The sequence below is a fragment of the Cupressus sempervirens genome, chromosome 3 (genome assembly GCF_028749045.1).
Source record: "Cupressus sempervirens isolate cs-2001-9-10 chromosome 3, ASM2874904v1, whole genome shotgun sequence".
Classification (NCBI taxonomy): domain Eukaryota; kingdom Viridiplantae; phylum Streptophyta; class Pinopsida; order Cupressales; family Cupressaceae; genus Cupressus; species Cupressus sempervirens.
The window spans coordinates 505,071,519-505,089,531 of NC_143120.1; the positions used below are offsets into that span (position 1 = coordinate 505,071,519).

Consider the following 18,013-nt stretch of genomic DNA (forward strand, 5'->3'; position numbering starts at 1 on the left):
ACGAAGGCATCTCATCATGTCAGTATATCTTTACACCACCATTCTTATCCAAAGTTTCTGTCATTTCATTTTTAAGGTCCTTAACTTGCAAGATTCATAAGCCGGAAAGAAAAAAAAACTAAACATATTTAATTTCCATTTGCCTAAATACGCAATTTTGAAACAACTGTTGTATCTCAACTGTTCGGAGTAACGATAATAATAATAAAATAATAAAAATCGTTCACTCACTATTCTTTTTGCAAAAGAGGGCATTGGATTAGGCAATTTTTTAAAAGTGTTTTAAATATTAAAAGGACTAGTTTATGTAAATTGTTATTGCATTTTCGTCCAAGTTGGTTTAAAGATGATTTTGTACTATTATTTATAGAAATCTTAGGTTATATTTCTATTGTAATATGTAATTTAAAAATAGATATATGATTCATATTTTAAACTATAAAATTTCTTTTCTCATCAAAGTATTAAAATAAAAAATTAGATTTAAGATGTAATATTTTTTTTAAAGTGCAATTTCAATTAAGTTAAATATGAATTTATAGTGACAAGAAAAAATAATTAGTATATTGAGACTTGATATTCAACTAGGTCTAAGCTAGGTAGCTCTTTTCTTGCGCGTATGAAATCCCATGGGGAGTTCTTCAACTTTTCTTTATATAGTTCAAGTATTGAACCTTCTGACCAAGCTCCATATAAAACCAGGCCATGCCAATCCACCTCTTTGAAATATAACTGTTTTTCTCTGATCAGTCCAAGTATCAGTCATAAAATAATGAATGTTAAATAAGCAACTTAAATGGTAAAGGGTCGTTTGAATTCTCAACCTTAAGGTCAAGCACCAATACACCTTCACTGGGATAGTACCCAAAGACCCTCACATTGAACGAGTGCCTGAACTGGTGATGCACTCCATTCTATATGCCATTCCATACCTCCAATCTTAGATGCCAGTCCCGGTAAATATCTAAGCGGAATGTCACAAGGTCAGTATCTTAACTTGTAAGTCCCATTAACTAAGATGATGATGCGATAACATGCTTTGCAATATTATACAGAACATGACTGGTGATACTGTATAGCAATAGGTGATAGCTGTAAAATTTTGAAGAGTTCATTCAACCAAAAATGAAGATCCCATCCACATTTATACACAATGAAGCTAGCAAAACTGAGACAACGTTTTTCCATATGGATAATCATTTGTAAAGCATTCCCATTTTCCTTTTCATTTACATTAAGATATGCGTACGCTCATGATTGCCTGTGCTTAGCACTTAAAGAGGAAATTTAACAGATTAATCTCTTAGTGCATCCAGCAATGTATGAGTGCAGAGAATCATACAGTGGAGATGAGAAATCCCACATAAGTTAGAATCCCCAAAACTAGAGTAAAAACAAGATTCATCTTAAGATTTCACTAGAGCTCCCAGCATCAACGACCAAATCACGAACCAAAAGCTTAATTGCACACCGACCAGAAAAGTTCATTACATCTATACACTCTAGCAAATCAGCATCGCATGTCAATATCACCCACTCATCATCATCATCTAGGTACTTGAGCTGAAATGTGCCTATTGCCATCTTAAATCGTTGAGCTACCTCCTCACATAATTCAGAATATCCAGAAGTTGATGGCAGTTTGAATCGAACTGTGTCTTCTTTATATGTTGCCTTCACTGTAGTTCTTGAATTCTCACCTTTAATAAGTATTTCTTTACGTGAAATATCTGCAATGCTCTCGGTGGGTGAACCACAATCACTTGAATGCAAGTGTGAAGACTCAGAACCATTTGAAGAATTTGTAATAGCTGAAGAGCTGCGGAGAATTATTTTCTCCCCATAAAGCTCTTCGTCTATAGGATAAAAACTAGATTCTCTGTCATTAGCCAGATCAACCACACTCGAGGTTCTAGAAGTGACACGGTTGTTAGCATCCTGCAAGTTCATATGCTCCTCAATCTCCTTCAAATCTAAATGATAATGTTTTTCTCCTTGCAAATGATTTCTAAATTGTAAATAGCTTTCCGAAATTCCCTCTGTGGACCTTTGCTGGAAAGACTTCTGCTGATTTTCTCTGCTGAAATGAATTGAACTTAATTCATCACTAGTATCAGATGTGCTTGTCACACACTGACACCTTTCAGTAAAGGGTGTATGAATAGAACTCATGGTTCTCACACCTTTTTGACGAGTCAACTGTGCTGAGTGAGAATTTTTATCTGTAGTCATACTTAGCGCTTTTTTCCCTTTTGTATTACTCAATGATCCTTGCTGGGAACTCCCTCCAGAATTCTGTCCAAATAAATCATCCTGCATTGATGAAATGCTTCCATCAGCTGGGAGGCTTTGCATGTGAGTATCACTGCCACCTTGTGCCCCTGGAGTTGCCTTCACAGAAGATAAGAATTCCAATCCAGCAGAAGATTCTTTCAGGGGCACATCCTTTATAATTTCTTCATTCTGAGTCGACATAGTTTCCATCATAGGAATGGTTGCTTCACCTGGCACAGCTTGGCTTATTACAAACTCCTGTGCAGAGGGCCATGAAACTGGTAAGCTTCCCTGAGAAGATGGGATACTGGTAAACATCTGCAAATCTTGGACCCTGGAAGCTGCAGTCAGTATGTCACTTGTAATGGCATTTAATTTCAAAGTTCCATCTGGCCCCTGCACTGAGTCAATGACACCCTGGAGCTTCTGTAAAGATCGGTTAACTTTATTTATCTTGCGTGATGGCCACCTTGCAATTCCATGCTGTCGGCATATCCTTTTCAATGTCGTGGGGCACACTGCAAATATAAAATAAACAATTTAATGAGTCTAGCATCAACTTAACACCATTGAAAATATGGCGGTATGCCATGAACAAAACAACTTAAGTTTGAGTTTCCTCACCACAAGATACAGATGAACACTTTTCACCACATTATCAAGAAACAGAAAAATTTGAACAGAATGTGTCAGCCAATTTTTGATATAACAGAACCTTAAATCACAGATCATCTAACTCATGCCTAAGGTACTTTATATCTGTGATTTTTAACAAATATTTAATGTAAATCCAAATCATGCATGTGACAAATCCCAATGACTATAAAAATTGGCCCTTCGAGTTTTCATCCCAATCAACTTGTGGAATTGAGAATTTTCATATTTCAATTGCCAACTACTAGAACTCCATTATTGAAGCTGGGCTATGAAAATGCCTAATGTTTGGGAAATTGCTCTGAATTTTCACATACTTTCACACCATTCATCAAATTTATTATATATTCTTTTTTAGCATCATTCTGTCGGGGTTCCAATATCACTTTATCATAGTTTTGCATCTATCTATTGCCATGAGAACAAATGATGTACCTAAGTTGGGAACAGCAAGCGTAATGTAGGTGTGTAGGTGAAAGTTTCACTCATGTTTATATGAACAAGCTTATGATGATGATGGTTACATCCCTACACATGGTGCATCTAGTATGGGTGGAACCGCTTTGGGTTCAAATGATCCTGAATTTGCAACAGCTGAAGATGAAAACCCAATAGATGATTTTTTTGACAATCCTTTTGATGATTGATGAATCATGAACAACATTTTGTAATTGTAATGATTTTCTAATTTTCACTGGAATCGTGAACATAGACATATATGATATCACTTATTTGAATATTTGTGAACTATCAATTGGCATTTAATATTTATATTTGGCATTTGGTATTGATCAATGATGAAGTATCATGCTCTCAAATGATTTAATTCTGTATATTTCTTTAATTATTTTGTACAGACATACACACCCATACCCAAACATATCCAACCCCCCAACCCCCACAAAAGAAATTCACATATACACGTACCACGTTCTTGCACCCACATCTGGACCAAGATCCAGACCAATAACTTTGTCTCAAACAATTAAGGAAGAATTACCTTTCAATAGTTTCACGAACCTGTTAGCAAGAATGCCAATGGTATTCCTATGGGGGAGTATGTTAGCAATGCTGGAGACATAATTCAGAGCTTATGTATTGCATTCATGAGAAAGTTTGTCATTGATGTCAACATACACTTTATTCTGTGAAGAGTTCCAGAGTTACAAAGGAAGAATTGTTTGGCACGGTCAACAGTCAACGAATTATGTTATGTGCACTTGAAGATAGCTTCCGAAGACTGTCCTAATGCTATGTCTATGCTTGCGAAAAGAGATTTTCAGTTTTGGTAGAGTTATGTGAAGTTTTCTAGACATTGCTTTTAGAGAGAGTTTCTGGTAAGCGGGTACTGGGAAAATGACTATATGTTTTTACAAAGATGGAATCTAGCTAAGTGCATTTCAAGGATGGTCAGAGACATATTGAAGATACTATGTTCCAGAAGGCGAAATCAGATATGCAGTTTTAGCTGACTTATTAAAGACTATTCAGAACACTATTTCCTATGAGCCAACTATTGTAAAAATCATTGTGGAAAGAGTATAGTTGTAATGTAACGCATAACGTAATATCTTAAAGATATATGATTATTGTAAATTGGGAAATCCTCAAGGCCAACTCAATACTTGCTTTAGGACTTGGTATAAAGGAAAGGTTGTTTCCTTGGTTGTAATCATCAGTGAGATCATTTTGTTATACGAACTTGAAAGTGTGATCCAATGTGGATGGTTATTGTGTATGCAAGCTTCAATGCAAATATCTATTTGATCGGAGCAGAGATTTATGTTGTGGATGTACTGTGAGCTTCAAAGGAACTGTATTGGCAAAGGAATTGGTGTTTAGTCAGTTCAGAGATCTTGGATATGTTTATGTAGAAGATTGTCTAGTGAAGACTATTTCCAAGGCTTTTGGTCAGTAGGTTCAATTGTCCTCCTTTCAACTTCTAACAAGGATTCAAAGTCTCCTAATAGGGACTCTTATGTACTAATTATATTTCATTGACTCCTAACAGAGCCTATCCTTTCACAAGGAAATTTTATATTAGTACATCATCTTGTGGGCATCATTCCCACTCAGGTTTTCCCTTTGATCAAGGGCTTCCCTAGTTACATATCTGGTGTTACTATGCATGGTTATCTTTCTATGGTTGTTGCATCTATTGTTTACATGTTTCAGAATTAATAAAGATAGTGAGAGTTGTTTTTAAGCTCATAACTGATTCACCCCATCACCCCCCTCAGTTATCTTGGTGGACTTTACTTTCTAATAGAACCATCATCCAAGATTATGGTACAAGACTAAGCTTGCAAAGAGGAAGTATTATATGATAGCTTTTGATCTATTTGCTCGGGAAGACAATAGAAAAACTACAAGTGAGGAGTTTGAGAATGTTGATGATGATTCCTATGATGTGTGCACTTCCCATTGATGGGTTTGTTATTCAAGAATAAAAATCAGTAGTTCAGGTGGTGCATAATGACTTCCTTAATATTTATGGAGCTACCAATATTGTTGGGTGCACTCCTGTGCTCCCAGCGGAATAGCATATGAGAATTGAAGAAAATACTGTCATTGAGATTAAAGAACCAGCTACAATAGATCAGCCACAAGAAGGTATGAATTCATTTTGTTTCCCTTGAATTGAGTCTAGCACTGTTTCATCACCTTTACCTCATCTTTTCAAGGAATCAAACCATAGTTTGGGAATTGTTGAGTTAGATGATGTTCATACACCTAATGGAAACTCAAAAAATTTGGAATGTATTGAAAAAAAGGGCTTTAGATCACATAACCTGAGTAGAGTAATCAGCAATGATGCATTTGGGACCCAGGTGTGATGTGTGATGTATCCTACATATGATATAGATCTCTCTTGTAATGGACCTATTTCTGACTGTAGTGCAGTCGCAGTTTCTTCTTTCCAGATAGACATTAAGAAAGGACTAATAACAACACTGAGATAGAAAAGATCTTTTCAGATTTCAGCAACAGCAGCCCTAAATTTGTGCTTCATCATGAGGAACCATCCTTTTCAAATGAAAAATAATAATGTGGCCGAGTCTTCCAACATTGTTACTCAAATTGAGGATGTTAAACATGAGGAAAAAGATGGAAATTCAGATTGCCTTTGGGATGATTTCACAATAGCAATTGAAGAGTGTGAGGTAAGTGAACCAATCCGCAGTTGTGCTAATGACAGCTTGTTTGTGCATGAGTTTAATGGGAAAGGTAAATTCTTGAGGTTTGTTGATAAACCCTTGTTTGAACTTTGAAGTGGGTGTTGACATGGTTAATGGGAATCCACTCTTTGAATTGGAAAATGAAATAGCTCTTGACTGTAGCATTGTAGTTGGGAATGGTAGGAGCGATCTTTGGAGGAATAAGGTACTAAATTGTAGAACTAATAGTACAGCACTTTCTCTTACTGACGAATTAGTGATTCTATGGCCCATCACCAAAGGAAGGGATTGGAGAGAGTTCCTAAATTGGGATAAGAGCAGTGAGCAGATGAGTAAATCTGAGAGTGTTGTGGCAAAAGGGAAGGCCCAAATGTTTAGTTGTGAGCTCGCTGATTGGTTGCAGACCAGTCATATAATTTTGTGGTTTGCCCTAATACTAGAGAGTTGGCAAGTTCTTCTTGGTCAAGACAGTGAGAGTTCACAGTTTCAGACTCCGTGGATAGTTTTTCCAGCCACTTCTGAGGCTATTATGAGCATTGCAATGCTCAACATTCATGCTAAGTCTTGGAGATTCCATTGGAGCAGCTATTATACGTATATTACACCTTGGAGTTGGATGGGAGTGAAAAACACATCAGGTTTTGAGGATTACCAAGGAAACAAAAGAAAGGTTACAACTGGTCCTAAATTTTTGGTTAAGTACAGCAGTATCATAGCTTTCCATTTACAATAAATTTTTGGTTAATTACAGCAGTATCATACCTATGCTACCCCCTTTGGAGCTGTCTTGCAAGAGCACATGACAATATGGAAGAATTCCTTGTGGGTTTGCATAACTTACCTTGTATGCAGTGTTGTCACCTGCAGTGGAGGGATATTTGCAGTAAAACCTGGGGATGTGCACCTCGGCAAAAATCATGAGTACAAGTTGCGGGGACATCCCTAGGACTGGTACTCCATGCACCCGAGCACCCCCACCACACTCAAATCACAGCTGCATCTGTCCTTGCACCGCACGGGTGCCCTGAGGTACAAGTGTCAGGGGATGGTGCTTAGAGACACCCCTAGTGTCCCTTGACCACACCTGAAACGACGGGGTGCAGTCGGCAGCAACATGCAAAAAAGAAAACTTTTTAAAGTACTTTTTTCTTCCTATAATTAGTATCTAAGGAACCCTAAAAGGATGTGTGTCCCATATAGGGCCATCTAAGCCTTTGTAAGACCCATAAACTTCATTTGGCATTCATATCTTTGCAACAGCTGAAAGGAAGGTGAGAAAAAGAATTTGAAAGAGCTTGAAGAGTTATTTTGCAAGTAATTGCAAGATCAATAGGAGCAAGAAGTTTCTATTTTGCAAGTGATTCAACAAGCACAAGGTAGGGTTTCTACTATTTTGTTTGTTTTATTTTCAGATTTTTGTTTTTGTTAAAAAAAATTTGAAACTAAATGTTGAAATTTGAATGCATTGTTTGAGTTTCAGATTCTAGTTGATAGTTTTTTTTATTTTCATGACTTGTTTGAACTTTGATACTTTGAATGCATTGTTATTTTTTTTTAAATTACAAATGATAAGTCATGATTCATAAATCTAAATGTTTGAAAGTGGAAATTTTGAATGCATTATGTTAAAAAAAAAGTTATTAAGTTAGGCTGAAACTTATATCAATTTCTAACATAGCCGGAAACTAGTTATTTAATTTATTTTTTAAATTACTAACTAGGCTGAAATTTATTACTTTGTGAAATGCAGTGTCTAAATGGCTTCGAGTCAAAGTGGAGAAGACTTGGAATTGCATGAGGAAAGTTGAAGTTCATCTGAGTATGACCCTGAGCATAAGAGAGGGGAAGTGAGCATGGGGCTAATTCAGAAGCCCAATCTGAACCTCCTTATGTTGCACTAGGAGTACCTTCTATTGTTTGCCCCTTTGAGACTTTGGTATAGTTTGGGGTCCGTATGATCCAAAGTCCCCACTAAAACAATTTGCAATCAGAGTTTCACTCCTTACAGCTAAAGTGGTGGCACACAGAAATGGAAATGTAATCTTTTTGTGGCGTAGAATGGTTTGGCAAGCAATTTGTAACATGGACCCTAATTCAAATTAAATGAACACATCAAGCCTGTTGTTATGCAACGATGGAACACTCTGAACACTGCACTTCATATGACAGCCTTTCCTCTTGATCTGAAAGGATATGCACTAAAGTTGGTAGGTTGCCTCCTTGTGATGATGAAGAGGTGAAATAAGGATTAACTAAGGCCCTTAGAAAGATGTATTCAATTAAGGAGTTGAGATTACTTTGCACAAAACAGCTTGCACTTACCAATCTCTACAGTCCAGCATTCATCAAACTAAAGGTGGAGATAGTTAGAGCTACATTAGCTCTAACTAATCCTACTGGATGGTGGTCATGGCATGGACAGATGCACCAAAATTGAGGATGCTCGCTACTTGCCTCCTTTCAAAGGTTGTTAGTTCCTCTGCTGCAAAGAGGTATTGGTCCACATGCAGCTTTATTCACTTTATCAAGAGGAATAGGTTGACCTTCAGACGTGCAAAGAAGTTAGTGGTAGTGCTTTATGTATTAGGACTCGATTGTCTAACAGAGTACTAGTACTAAGTGGACTCTAGCTTTATGGTGGGATGACCTAAAGGGTGCTACCATATTGATTAGAGACACAACAGGGAAAGGTTGGATATTCATAAGATGAGCCAACCCTTAATACACATTCATAGTGGTTGTGACTCAAAGTCAAACTTTGATTTTGATGCAGTGTTGAGATATGAAAATTAAAGACAATATCTTCCGTTTTGTCCAAGCAGGATTACTGAGGTTAGCTCTATCTTGATGGGCCAAACTAAGAAACTATGGTGGGAACAACTAATTTACCTCCAACTATATTGGAGCTAAACTTCTCATTGCCGCGTAACCTGACTTCCCAAAAGAAAGAACTTGCCATCTTGCTCAAGATGAAAATTGAAGGCAGCTTCATAGTTTTTATAACAATGTTTTTGACATTAGTCATGGTGTCAATTTGATATTTGTAGTGCAAACATATAGCCCTCAGGCATTATGTGTATACAGTATTACTATTTTTTTATTTTATATCATATATGCACATTAGAGATAATTATGGAAGCAAGTAAATATTAATTAGTTCAACTCTCTTTTCAACTTTGTTGTTGTGTTTTAAGGATTCTATAATATATATGTCAATATGATGAATGCCTTATCAATGTTATTGTATAAATATTTAAAACTGCCTTATATTTTTAAAAAATGTATATTTCTAATGTCATCCCTTGTCGTCTCCAAAAAATGGCTCAAAAAAATCCATCCGCAAAAAGCATCTTCCCATCTCAATGTACCCCCGTCCTAAAAACTTAAACAGAACATAGATTTTTATTACATATCTATACAACTACAGATCATATAAGCATCTCTTGAATACAAGGAAACTTCTTACAGAGGTTTTTTAGATAAGACATATAAATTGTTCTGGATCTTCTTAATAGTGTTGATATTTGGTTGATAAAGGCTAAAAGAACTAAACAAATATGCTTCTAGACATAATTTTTTATTTTATCTGTAAAGGACCTCACTAAGCTACAAACTGTCCTAAAAAGCTAAATCCTGGTACAAAGATCTAAGCCATGTTTGAATATGAATATTGGGATTGGGAGGTAATAGACAGTAGCAATGTTTCCTTTGAGGAAAATGATCTATATGAATTAATTGAGGTTATTTCTAAGTCAGGTTACATACCAAAATTTAGAGCCTGTTTGGTTGCCAGAATCTAGTGTTTGGGTACCCAAAATCAGAATTGGAATTCGGATAAGTTAGAATTTGGTATCCCCAATTAGCCCCCAAAACTGGAGTTCCATCTTCCATCAAAATAGGTGGAATTGATCAAATTCCCATTCTAATTCCAATTTGACAAAAATGAGCATTGGAGTAAATTGAAATTAAGAAAAAATCACATCCACTAACTAATTTTGTTTTCATTTTGGGGCAAAATCAACATTGCCGCCTTTGCACTCTGCTCATTTTATTTCGCCTCTTCCTGGTATTTTCCATCATGGCTGCCAGGTATTATTTGTTCTACCTCTATGTAAGGTGTTTTGCTTTGCATGATGCAGATCGTGGGCTTGGAGTCAGGATTATATTCCTAACCACGGGAACTATTTCCAAACATTATTTTCTGAGACCTCCTCTCAGTGCGCCTGTTATTATATACACTGTCTAGAGACTGTATAACTACAGAGGCTGCTGTCTTCCAAGTTCAGGAACAGTGGAACAAGACACAATGTCATGAGACTGTGATTACAAATTTGATTTGAAGGAAAGAGCTGCTTCAGCAGCGTTTGAAATTGATTTTATGATCTCAACAGGAAAGCAACGTACTTCTACTTCCAGAACTCAAGCACAGGTGCCAACATTGGTTCTGATTAATTCAATCAGAAAATCCTTTGAACTGGCTAAGTATTGTAGGATTGTTAGTCAGAAAAGACTTGTATCTGATTAACAATGCTTAATCTTTTTTCATTTTTAGTATCGTAGAACCAAATGGAAAAAAAAAGATCTTCCCCAATCTAATTCCAGGTCAAACAAATGGGTCTGGAATAATAAATCCAGAATAACAAATTCCAGAATAGAAAATCTGGAATATCAAATTCCAGTAGCCCAGTGGGCCCTTAAGGATTTAAAAGACACAGCAAGGTATTCTGACAGGCAATCATCCTCTACCTCTGAATCTTCTGAAGATGAAGATTACTTAGTCTCTATACTCAAAGATACCGTAGAAGACATTGAGTTAAAAGTCCAGATTGAGAAATCTAAAGATCCCTACAAGACCACAGGGACAAAGGAGCAAAGGAAGAATGTTGTCAGAAAACATCTAGCAAACTTGAAAAAATTATAATCTAAACAAGAAGAGCTCCAGAGGCAGCTGAAATAGCAACAAGAACCCAAACACGGGTCTTCCAAATAAAAACAAGAAATAAGGCTACCATGCACCTAGACCATAGTTATAAGGCCACCATGGTAGAATGACAAGCCTTCTACATCACAGCATGATGACACAGGCAATACTGACATCATCACTGTATTCAAAAAGCTTGATCTGCTTCTCAACGATATGGATAACATTAAGCATCCACTGAAAACTCAGCAAACAGAAATTAGAAACATTTCTGCCTCAATGGGAGTTGAGAGATGTATTATTTAAGGCCAAGCAGCAAAATCTGAGTCTAAGCCAAAAACTCAAAAGAGCGAGGACACACAAACAGAAAGTCCTAGTTACCGGATTCATGCATTTACCCTCGGATCCGGATTCAGGTCCGATTCGGATCCAGATCCGCGTATGGATCCTTGAGCGCAGATCCTTATGGATCCATAGGCAGGATTACAGATCCTGCCCGGATCTTCGAGGATCCACGCGCGGATCTGCGTGAATCCATGGCAGGGTCCAAAAAAATTTGCAAAAAAGTGGGCCCAGCCTCATTTTTTAATTTTAATTTTTTTTCTAAAGGCCCTAAACCCTAAAAACGACCCTCTAAATCACAATGCAAGTTCATTTACTATCTATAATCATGAATGTGTTGATTTTCTTTATAATCATGAAAATAGATTAATTATCAATGTCATTGATCAAGTATACTAGATTCATAGATGCATACTATGAAATGATTTAGTTTTAGAATTATGTATATTTCTCTTATTTTTTAGTATATATAATGCATATATATATATATATATATATATATATATATATATATATATATATATATATATATATATATATATGCACGAATCCTCCACAAATCATATTTGGGAAAATAAAAAATCCCCGAATCCATGGATCCGATTCCGTGCCCAAATCGGATTCTTGTCACGAATCAGCAACTAAGCAGAAAGTAGCACTAATGACAATAATCTCATACAAAGGACGGGAGATAAATCATGTTCTCTATTACTGGCTAACGATGGGAATTACATTAGAATTAATTTTCGTTTTCCAAGGTTCAAAAAGATTCTGATGGATGTTTTTGTTGACACAAGATCGTCTCGGTCTTTAGCCAAGACAAATGCCATTCCCCTTGAATTTTGGAAGCCACGACCTAATTCCTCATAGTTAAGCAATCAACAATGAAAGGATTCATATGGAGGTATGCTCAAGATGTACATGTGGAAATCATGGGTAAAATGTTTGCTACGGATTTCATTGAATATGATAATTTAGAAAATGATGTTTTGCTAGAATATTTGTTTCTCACAACATATGAACCACTCCAATTTTGGAATCATAAATTTCCTTGAGGCATGAAGATGGCCAGGTAGAAATTCCTGCCTTAAAAGTTGTTAATCATAAGTTTGAGCAAAGTGAGAAATGAACAAAGAAAGAATGAGTGAAAGAACTCACAGAATCGCATGTTAATATGTTTGAAGAAATTAAAAACAGATTTGAATCTGAATGTTGCACTGTCATTCCCTTACAGTTTTGGTCACAAGAGCATGAGGAATGTGAAATCTAGATACAACCACAATGTCAGTCTATAATTCGTCATGAACCAGCCTATCTAATGAGCCCATCTGAAGTAAAAGAAATGGATGAACATTTGAATGAATTACTTGAAAGATACTTCATGCGTCCTAGCAAAAGTCCATTCTCTTGTTCAACATTTTGGATCATTAAAAGAGCTGAAAAAGAGAGGAAAAAAAGGTTTTTGCATCGATTACAAGCCTCTAAATGATATCATCCTTCCATTTAATCATCAAATGTATTTTAGTACTGATTTGATTAGAAGAGCTGCTAACAAGAAGGTATATTCAAAATTTGCTAGCAAATCGGGACTTTTGCAAATAAAGGTAAAAGAATCAGATAGTTATAAGACTGCATTTTCAGTCTCTCAAGGCTTATATGAATGGAATGTCACGCTATTTGGTCTTTGCACAGCACCAGCATATTTTCAGCAAGAATGGATCAGGCACTTAAACATTTATAAGATTTTTGTGCAGTTTATATTGGTGACATTATTGAATTCTCTAATTCAACAACAGAACATTTGCGACACCTTGAAGAACTTTTTGAAGCAATAATAAGGCATGGCATATGCTTATCAGCTATGAAAATGGTAGTTGGAAAAGATCAAATTAATTTCCTAGAATTACATCTAAACAAAGGATAAGTTCAGGTTCAGCCCCATATCTTGCAACGCATTGAAGAACTTCCTAATATTTTGCAGGACAAAAAGAAAATTCAAAGGTTTCTTGGTTGCCCGAATTATGTATCTTCATTCTATAAACGTCTTGCAGAAGATAAGATATCAATCCTGAAAGACCTCAGGGAAAGCAAAGACAGATGGTCACTCAATGCCACAGAGGCAGTTCAAAGAATCAATTCAAAATGCCAAAATTTGCCTTCTCCTCAAATACCAGTTCCTGATGTACCATTATTTTTTTGCACTGATGCTTTTGATATTACTTGGTCAATTGTGCTTATGCAGCAAGAAGAAAATGGATAAAGTTGTATGTGCAGATATAGATCAGGAACCTTTACTGAGACAGAATGCGGATATCATATCTCTGAAATTCAAAATATTTCTCAAATCAGTAAAATTTACAATTAGAACGGATAGCCAGGCAATGAGAAGCTTGCTTGAAAAGAAGCCCAACAACGATATTGCCCAAGGAAGGATTGGTGGATGGATTTTTGAATTTTTTGGCTATGATGGAGTCAAGTTTACTTCACACAGAATGGCTTGCACTTACCATTCTCCACAGTCCAACATTCAGTAAACTGAAGGTGGAGATAGTGAAAGCTACATTAGCTCAATTTAATCCTACTGGATGGTGGACATGGCATAGCAAAGATGCGCTAAATTTGAGCATGCTCGCTACTTGCCTCCTTGCATAGGTTGTTACTTCCTCTGCTGCAAAGAGGAATCAATCCGCATGCAACTTTGTTCACTTTATCAAGAGGAATAAGTTGACCTCTAGATGTGCAAAGAAGTTAGTGGTAGAACTTTATGCTTTAGGACTCGATCACCTAACATAGCGTACCAGTACTATGTAGACTTCACATTTATGGTGGGATGTTGATCTAGAGGGCGCTACCCAAATTGAATAGGAGATACAACAGGGATTGGTTGGATATTCATAAGATGAGCCAACCCTTCATACTCATTGTGCAAGTGATTCAAAGTCAAACTTTGATTTTGATGTAGCATTGGGAGATGCAAATTAAAGGCAGCCTCATACTTTTCCGTCACTATGTTTTTGACATGTCACTGTGTCATTTTGATATTTGTAGTGGAAACATGCAGCTTTGAGCATTATGATGTATATGGTATTACTTTTTAAATTTTTTATCATATATCCGCATTGACGATAATTATGGAAGCAATTAAATAATAATTGTTTCAACTCTCATTTGAACTCTACTGTCGTGTTTTAAGGATTCTATAATATACACATCGATATAATGAATGTCTTATCAAAGTTATTGCATGAATATTTGAAATTAATTATTATTTCTGTTATTTTAAAATGTATTTTTATATTGTCAACCCTTGTCTCCAAAAATGGCTCAAGAAAATCCATCCCCCAAAAGCGTCTACCCGTCCCAATGTACCCCCATCCCAAATACTTGGTGGAACATAGATTTTCATTGCATATCTAAACAATTACAGATCATATAAGCATCTCTTGAATATCAATAAACTTCTTACAAAGGCTTCTTAGATAAACCATAGAAATTACATTGGATCATCTTAAGGTGCTGATATTTGGTTGATAAAGGCTACAAGAACTAAACAAATACGCTACTAGACTCGCAATTTTCTGTTTTTTTACAAAAAAATTTACAAAGGTTTCTGATACTGGATAGTTCCTTTATTAAATCCCAAAGAGGAGATGGTATGAAAGAAATAGTAATATTTAAGATGCACAATGCATTGAAGTTTTGGCAATTGATTGAAAATATATTAATCTCCAAGGATCTCACACTATGTTTTTAAAAATAATGTTATTCAGTTCGAATTTGTTTTCCATCTTTAAGGATTCATAATTAATAATTCTCCATTACAAGATAATTATTATCAAATACCAATATAATTTATAGTTCTTTTGCTGACATCTAAATTTGAAGCAATTTACTGTTTCATTTTTTAAAGTTACATATCCAATGTATGATTATATCTTTCTAAGTTTCGTACATGGCAACCTTTCATAGGTCTAGGATGCTTCAATCAACAAAGTAAAGCAATAAAACCTTTTTGCAACTCCTTATCATAGGTAGCTGAAAATTAAATTCATGAACTTGGAAGATCTTAGTAATAGTGCTCTCTCTCTCTCTCTCTCTATGCCTCGCTTGTCTTGGTTTTGGATTTAATGAAGGCTCAAGTCACTTGGGAGATTGATACTTCTTTGTCTCCTTAACTTGGGTGATATCACCCTTATGCATTAAATCTACTTGACCGTAATCATGAGTTCGCCTCATACCTTTGCTACAATGGGGGCTAAATATATTGTCCTAAACATTTGGCATCCATAAAACTTGAGCTGATTTTGTTGAGGACTATAGATATCAATTTCCCTTGACATCTTTAATTAATTAAATCTAATTTAATTAATATTTCCTTATCCATATAGTTGATTTTAATTAATTAATTATATTTCCCCTTTTCTATACATATTTAATTAAATTTAAATAGGTTCATTATTTCCTCTTAACCTAAAGTATTTAACTTTTATTTAGATATTTTCCCCCTAATGCAGTAGATTTGATTTAACACATTAAACTTGTTTCTATTCCTATTTAAATAAATATTTTTATTTAAATCCCTCCATATCTTAACCTAAGATTTTATTAAATCCCTTTGATTGAATCCTAAATCTAACCTAAAACCTAACCTACCACCATCGTCATCCTTAAACTTACCTTTTTGGTTCCTCCTAGATTAAATAACTAATCTATGGGATTCTAAAAAAATTAACCTAATTGGTTTCTCCCACATATGCGAGTAACCCTTCTCAATACTCCCAACTACCTTCTTTAATTTCTTTAATTATACCCTTACACCTTTGTCCCAATCCTTTTTCCTAAAGTTGTTCACACATGTGAGAAACTTTGACTTTTGCATGGCCATACCTTTTAGCTAATGTGTCTCCAATGTGGCCTCCATATAGGCTCCAACTCATCCAAACCATCATCCTTATTCCAAAACCATATAAATAGAAGCCTCTCCTCAAACATTTTCATCCATTCTAGTTGCATTGTTATCATGCTAAATTAGTTCTAGAACATTTTAGAGATTACATTTTAGTTCTATTTTCATACCTTAAATCCTTGCATAGAAATAACATATTATATCATCTTAGTTCTTGAATCATGCTAGTTTGAATCTTGCATTTGCATCGTTATGGTCATCATCTAATCATTATTGCAAGCTAGTTCCTCATACTAGTCATGTAATTTCCATGATCTCCATTAGCTTTCAAATTATCTTCATTCCCGTCTTTAAGATGTGCATACACTTGGGGATCTATATTGTGTTTAGGAGAGCATACCCACATTCTCCCAAAAGATCAAATCAACCAAGTCTTGGGTGCACTTGTTTTGGCTTTATCGGAGGTTACATGATTTTATTTTGTGTTAGCCTTATTTAAATGCATATTATCTAACATTTTTCTTATTTGAGCTTGACTATACAGGTAAGGAAAAACATGAATAGATTTTGGCACACCTAATGGGACCCAAGTTCCTAGTTCCTAATCATTTTTCTTAATTTTTTGTGCATATACAGGTAAAAGTTGTAGAGTAGCATCAATGTCTAATGCTGTGTCATCTTCACGAATCATTGCCTTTGCTTGTAAATCAGTGCCTTTGTTTGTGTGTTTTTGACATCTAATTTGCAAGATTTTATAACTCGACTTTGCACTAATTGATGTCTACACAAATGTTGATTTGCAGATCAATGCCCCCCCAAATTAGTGCCTATGCTTTGCGAATCAGCATCTCCAAAGAGTAAGTACAAGTACTGTTAAGTTTGTGGATCACCACAAATGTAATTGCATTGTCCTTTTAGGTATATACTTTCCAAATGGCAGCCATCTCTATCATATTAGATAAAATATGGATAGACATGTACCTTCACGGGACATGGCTATTCATTAATATTTTATATAATAGTTTTTTATTTAACACACATATTATATATATATATATATATATATATATATATATATATATATATATATATATATATATATATATATAGAAAGAGAGAGAGAGAGAGTTTTATCCGACTAAAACTACACTAATATTAATACTACCTCTTAGTTAGGGAGGAAAAATACAAGACTATATATTAACTCAATGAAATATCTTTAATCATAAGATATTCAACATTTTGATATCACATTTGATATCCTGAGTATTGGCCTTTAGAATATCAACCAATGATATTTACCAAATACTCTTAAGTAATGATATTGGGAGTAATGGCCTTTTGAATGTCATCTCACATGACATTCACTATGTACTTTTTGAGCAATGGCCTCCTAAATTTCATCTTATATGATATTTCACCAAGTACTCTGTGTAATGGCCTCCTGAACATCAATTTGCATAACATTCACCATGTACTCAAAATGTTTATAAGATATGTGCACATGTATTCTCATAATGCATACCATATGAACATCCACCATGCAAAGTATAATCTATCATGATCTACATAGACATCGTAAGATATCCATCATAATAGAAAATTAAGCTATTGTAAGATCGTCACCTTTCAATAACATTTGCAAATACAAGTGATAATCATTTGGAAGTTGTCGCTTCCTCATGATGTACGCAGGGGGCAGACCCATTAAAACCATGTAGTCACACATATGGACTT

At 35.3% G+C, this 18,013-nt stretch overlaps 1 protein-coding gene across 2 annotated transcripts in view; it reads right to left on the bottom strand.

Moving 5' to 3' along the window:
- Positions 1-1,179: 1,179 nt before the first annotated feature.
- The window catches only part of LOC149567400 (protein NLP9-like), a 91,935-nt gene continuing 75,101 nt past the window's right edge, over positions 1,180-18,013 (bottom strand). For both annotated transcript variants that reach the window (XM_089820576.1, XM_089820577.1), the window contains exon 6: positions 1,180-2,792. In XM_089820576.1, coding sequence (XP_089676702.1) covers positions 1,402-2,792 — 1,391 coding nt within the window. In that variant the 3' untranslated portion in view covers positions 1,180-1,401. The remainder of the gene's footprint in view (positions 2,793-18,013) is intronic.